General features: G+C 41.1%; 2 protein-coding genes across 2 annotated transcripts; one reads left to right on the top strand and one right to left on the bottom strand.

Moving 5' to 3' along the window:
- Window positions 1-2,616: 2,616 nt before the first annotated feature.
- On the bottom strand, window positions 2,617-2,997 carry LOC129750879 (cuticle protein 16.5-like). The gene is made up of 2 exons (XM_055746010.1): window positions 2,977-2,997; window positions 2,617-2,912 (listed from the first exon to the last, which is right to left on the bottom strand). Exons 1-2 carry the CDS (start codon window positions 2,986-2,988, stop codon window positions 2,634-2,636), a joined length of 291 nt encoding a protein of 96 aa, XP_055601985.1. The 5' UTR covers window positions 2,989-2,997; the 3' UTR covers window positions 2,617-2,633.
- Window positions 2,998-3,795: 798 nt separating this feature from the next.
- LOC129750501 (cuticle protein 16.5-like) lies at window positions 3,796-4,212 on the top strand. Its single transcript, XM_055745463.1, has 2 exons — window positions 3,796-3,873; window positions 3,937-4,212. The coding sequence occupies exons 1-2, from the start codon at window positions 3,862-3,864 to the stop codon at window positions 4,210-4,212; spliced, it is 288 nt and encodes a 95-aa protein (XP_055601438.1). The 5' UTR covers window positions 3,796-3,861.
- Window positions 4,213-6,000: the final 1,788 nt, after the last annotated feature.

Here is a 6,000-nt window from a genome sequence, read left to right as displayed (position 1 = left end):
ACTGAGTACTGATGACAAAAACACGGATTATGAGAACTGTTGTCGGGAAGCAGTCTTCTTGAATGCATCATTCTCCCAATTTGTCACCGGAAGCTGAAGCGTCTCTGTTGCGGAGAGCTTGCTAATGAACATGCGTTGGCCAAAGGAATTGTCTGAGTGGTGCCACTCATGATTATTTGTTGTTCCATTGGCACCTCCGTTGAACTATTTGATACAGGTGCTCATCTATTCCGAGTTGAATACCAACGAAGTCGCTGATTTTGTTGCTTCCACTTTTGACATTAACCTTTCGATGAAAACAAAACAGAACAATTTTTAAAATAAAGGATTTAGGAAAAATGTTGTTACAACTCACTTGCAGATCAATGAGCTTTTTCTATCTTCGTTCGAAAATTTATGTACACCTGACTAAAGTGAACGTTGCAATGTCACACAAAAGAAAAGGATTGACTCCAGTGATTGAATTTTGCTGAGCATGAATTGATCAACCATCTCTCGCTCAACGCTTTACTCGGAAGCAAAGGTTGCTTTGAGGCAGCGAAAACGACAAAACCGATGATGCATACGCTCTCACATGGCCCGCCTTCAAGAAGCAATATACATTCGAGGCAGCGAATCCAAAAAACTAAACGAATGGCTCTCACTCATCTCCTGTTACATTCTTGAGGGAACCGAATTCAAAAGCAGAGATGTTAAAATCGCGAGTCTACATACTCGCACTTTGCCCTTCTTTGCAGAACGATTTTATTTCGTTAAACTCAATCTGCAATGATGCTATCTAAAGTTCAACTCGGAAAGCATCAGGAAGTAAGCTTCGGGTAAACTCGGCAGGAGTAAACAGCAATCGGGGGAAAAACATCAGCGAAGCAAACGAACAGTTCAGCGAATTAAAGAAAAAATCGTTTTCGTTCGGCAGCCGAACACATCAATCGGACAACGCATGGGGGCGTGGCTAAAAGTGATAGATACAAGGGAACGGGAAACGAGCGAGAGAAGGGTGCGAGGAATGTTAACTCGGTCCGTCGGGCAACGATCGCTCGTGAGCATTCGTGTACGGTAAGCTTCGTTCTGTTGTTTCATTGGTGTGATTTTATTCCTGCGAGGAGGGGAAAACATCAACTCGGAACTGTTCTCTTTGTTTTGTGTGCAATCACGTCATGATTGGAACGAAGATAAAATCAATCTGCACACAACAAGTTAAACTCGGAAAAAATCAGCCGAATGATTCTTTCCGAGGCGAGTTTAAACACCGCTGTTCAAAAGGCAGAGCAAACCCGAGTCTCCTCGTTTGTGCCTGGATCGAATACCCGAGGTTTTTCTGCTATTGCTATTATTGCACAGCAACCGCACGCAGGCAGCTAGTTTTTTCGTTTCTTTTCCTCCCCTCTCCTTGCTCCATACGTTGCGGGCCTATGCAATGCAATAAGTTCGGTTGTTGTCGTTGTTGCCTCAACCTTTGCGGCGAGGTTGAAGATGTTCTCCTCATCAAATTCAATAACGTAAATGAGTATGTGTGCTTCGTCTACTTCATGCATCATGTAGCGACCGAACGTTGAGAGAGTTCGTTCTGAGCAGCAAACGGATAGTGTCTCTCGGAGCAGATCCTCCTCATGGGGGGAGGTTTGAATGAATGTATATGTATCGTCTCCTGTATTACTATACGAGGCCTCAAAGTGTGTATTTTGAATGCCTCTGATGAGAAAATGGTTGAGGATTTCAATCACTGATTGACTCACAGTTGTATATATTGTGAATTTTAACAAAATATTTTGAAACGTCGGTTGTGAACTGTCAACAAAACACAGATTTCCGACAATCTAGTACTTCACTTTTCTTTGTCGGAAGTCCGAACTTCCGAAGTAAAATTTAGTGCTGGCGCGTTAATACAAACACGCGAAATCTGATGAGCTTGTGTGATACAGGCGATAATTCATCGAGAACCTGTGCATTCATCAACGTTTTCTCCTGGATTTCAGGAAAAGCCAGTCGTCACGAGATTCGGTCTGGTTTGAAAGTTCACCATGTGAACTTTTAATCTTATCATGTTGTTATTGAGATGTCGTGTTTGTGATTTTGTAAATATATTTGTGTGACCTAGAAAAATATAATTATTTGAATCATTGCATTACTAAATTATTTAATTTAATCTATTCAAAAATTTAATAGAATAGCAAAAAAATTAGCATCTCGATTTTCAGAAAAAATCTTCAAATCTTATTAAGAAACCGCTTCGAACTTACAGATCAGTTTAACAATTGTTTTTCTGAGCTTTTTTTCTGTCCCGAAATCGTCCTGTTATTTCAGCTGTTGAAAATACAGGACGAAATCTTCCCAACCATCTGAGAAAATTAAGCATGTTGGTTAAATCAATATATGGTGTGTGTGGTTTTCTTTAGCTGATATTTTTCAAATAAACAAATAATCTTTATAGGAATTTGGCAACCCAAAATTTCTCACTGTACATTTTCGGGGTTGGTGATATTCATAATATTGAATTAATAATAACTCATCAACTTTGTTCTTATTCTCGTTTATTGCTAAGGATGAAGACAGTCAAATGCATTTCTGGGATGGACTAGCAGTTATTGATGTGGATTTCCGGTAAACGCACAGCGTTCAACTGGTCTGTCTGTTTACTTGAAAAGGACGGCTGGAGCTGGAGCAGCTGCCACGTAGGGAGCAGAGTATGCGAATGGAGAGGCGGCCACATAAGGAGCCGAGGCGTAGGCGGCAACTGGGGCAATATTTCCGTGATAGGTCCTCTCGTAGACGGCGCCACCTTCGGCAACATAGGCAGCAGGTGCCGCAGCATACGCAGCTGGAGCGGCCACTAGCGGGGCACTGTAAGCCAGGACTCCAGGCTTTGGCTCAGCCGAAACCGAAGCGACGGCAATGATGGCGAATAGGCACACCTTGGAGGGAATTTCAATAAACTTGTTAGAAAAATGATTAGATTTTTTTTAAATTTGAACTTACAATTTTGAACATTTTGATTGGTTTGGTTGGACTACGAAGAATAGTGTTTGGATAATCTGAAAGAATGGAACTGATGACAATCCAATCTTTTACCGTCACTTTTATACTTCCCATTTCAAAATGGAACATTCTTGAAAATTCTTAACGGTCAGGAACCTTTTCTCAAGGTATTTGCACAAAATCGTGTGTCGTCTAAGTTCAATTGTGTGGGAGTATCAAAATCAGGGCCGGGTAGCCCGATAGAACATTGGAGGACACGCACGAAAAACGTATGCCTCACACGCGTGGACGTGACTTATTGCAGAGGACGTTTGCAAATCAACTTGCGTTGTGATTCATTGCGTTGATCATCAAGTCAATCAAAAATTTAAAAACACAAAGGTAGATCAAGAGTGACAATGCCAATGGCTTGAAAAATGTTTTGCTGTTACCTGAGCAAAATTCGAGAATAGAATTTGTGACAATGTTCTTAACGTCAAAAATTTGATCAATTTTTTTTGGTTTAAATTTAAGTTGTACACTTTCTATAATCAGAACACGCTATGCGACGCTGTATCAATCGCCTTTGCGATAATCTCATTCAATCACAGCCCAACCGATTTGCAGACGTCCTTCGCAATCAGTCACGTCCTGGCGCACGGCTCATGCGTTCCGTGCGTGTCCTCACTAACTGTCGAGCTCTTTTTTGTACTCCCACGCGGGATTGCATAACAAATGACTTAAACTGGTGAACGGAAGGAAGCTTCTGGACGATAAGAATTTCAAGAATTTTCAATTTCGCAATCGGAAGTATAAAAGAGACGGTAAAAGATCGGATAGTCATCAGTTCCATTCTTTCAGATTATCCAAACACTACACCTCGTAGTCCAACCAAAACCAATCAAAATGTTAAAAATTGTAAGTTCAATTTTTTTTTAATTATATTACTTTTCTAATCAATTCTTTAAAATTTCCTCCAAGGTGTGCCTATTCGCCATCATTGCCGTCGCTTCGGTTTCGGCTGAGCCAAAGCCTGGAGTCCTGGCCTACAGTGCCCCGCTAGTGGCCGCTCCAGCTGCGTATGCTGCGGCACCTGCTGCGTATGTTGCCGAAGGTGGCGCCGTCTACGAGAGGACCTACCACGGAAATATTGCCCCAGTTGCCGCCTACGCCTCGGCTCCTTATGTGGCCGCCTCTCCATTCGCATACTCGGCTCCATACGTGGCCGCTGCTCCAGCCCCTGTTCTGTTCAAGTAAATTGATCAACAAATGAGAAGGGTCCCCGCTACCGGATATCGTTCAAAAAACTGCTAGTCTTTCCCAAAAATGCATTTCACTGTTATCATCCTAAGCAATAAACAATGAAAATGAGAATAATTTGTTTTTTCACTTCGATCACAAGTTCAGCTTTACTACTTGGAAAAATACCTATTACCGTTAGAAATGAGATCTTTTATTCAAATTGTTATTTTTACTCAACTTTTTTTTCAAGGGAGTTCAACAACCAGAGTCATTCTTCCCTACTTTAAACTCAACATTCTGAGTTTTTAATGTTAAATGAGTATTGCTATTTAATTAATCGGTTTTATTGGTGAAAAGTGGTGTCTCAATTGAATATTTTTGTAGCTTTCCGGTAGGTAATGTTTTTTAAGGGAAGAAAACCTTTTTTCACAATACTTTTTTCTCTGGGATTTTCATCCTTAGGGATGATTCATCCCGAGAAATCACAATTCCAAGCTTTGTCCCCAGTATTGTGTCAACCCTAGAAGGATTTCGGATAAACTTCGGTTATGGAGATCTTAAAAATAATCAGAAAAGTTAAAGATGATAATTAAAGAAACTTATTCTAAACGTTTATTTAGCTGTTTATCGTTCACAAACAGATGCTGAACTTTTTTTTGTTTCGATTATAGTTGTTTTAACATCTTTAGTGTCATCTACGACTTGGAATTGAAAAACCTATCCGTTGTTCGGTAGTCGCTCTTTGGCTTAAAATTGTGACTATGTTGATCCCATTTGTTTACCAATCATCACCAGATTGTGCCAAGCAACGCAGATTGGTCCAGCAATACTTCAATAAACTAGAAAGAAATAGAAAAATTATTTATTTCTATTTATTCTAATCAAATTGTAAATCAAATGAAAATCACGTGAATATAACCGTCTGTTGACGAGGAACGTGCAGAATTGATGTTGAATCTTGAATTGAATCTATCGGTGTTGTTTACAAACAAGTGTGGGGAGGGAGAATTAAGCCTAGTCCACACCATGATGCCTCTAGATATGGTGGTCTCTCTTTGGCAAAAAGTAGACGAGGGTTGGATGCGGAGGAGGAGCCGAAATTTGACAGCTGGCTGTTCGGCTGGCTGCTGGCTGGCTGGGATGCCAGGTGCTCTGATTTTTTGTAAAACACGAAGTTTTGCCAATCACCAAGCTATTGCTTAGACAAAGACTTCGCCTTGATTTTTGCAAATATAATTCATAGAATCGAAACAAAATCTTCCGGCTGAGCTCCGGGCTGGTAAGCAAAGCTGGAAGAAGTTGGACCTATAAACGACGGTGCCAGCTTTGTCGGTAGCGGTGAATAACATTAATTTTGCATTACTTATGACAAATTTATGCTTATTCAAAACTTTTTTCTTTCAAAAGCTATCTAGAAGCAGCAGAAAGTCATCGAATCGGATGGTAACATGGCGAGGCGTTACATTCCATCGTCCGAGAAGCGCCCTTCTGCAGGAACATCCGATCTTCATCGAGATGAAAAAGCTGCTTCAGGAGGACCCCCGTCTGTTGCCATCGCTGCTCCAGAAGATCCAATCGAGTAATCCGGATCTGATGGGTAGCATTTGGGAAAATCAGATGAAGTTTTTGGTACTTTTGAATGATGGGACCGATGAGCTGAAATAGGAAAATAGGCGCAACGTTAGGCGCCTGAGCAGCATGACGATAAGTCCGATGAGTGGGTTGGGGAATCAGTTCGATCCACTGCAGACTGTTGATTGTCCGGAATGGATTGAGCCCCTGAAGGATTCTGCAGGTGATGCT

This window comes from Uranotaenia lowii, chromosome 3 (genome assembly GCF_029784155.1).
Source record: "Uranotaenia lowii strain MFRU-FL chromosome 3, ASM2978415v1, whole genome shotgun sequence".
Lineage (NCBI taxonomy): Eukaryota > Metazoa > Arthropoda > Insecta > Diptera > Culicidae > Uranotaenia > Uranotaenia lowii.
The sequence above is the reverse complement of the archived record's forward strand: the minus strand, read 5'-3'. Positions and strand labels throughout refer to the sequence as shown.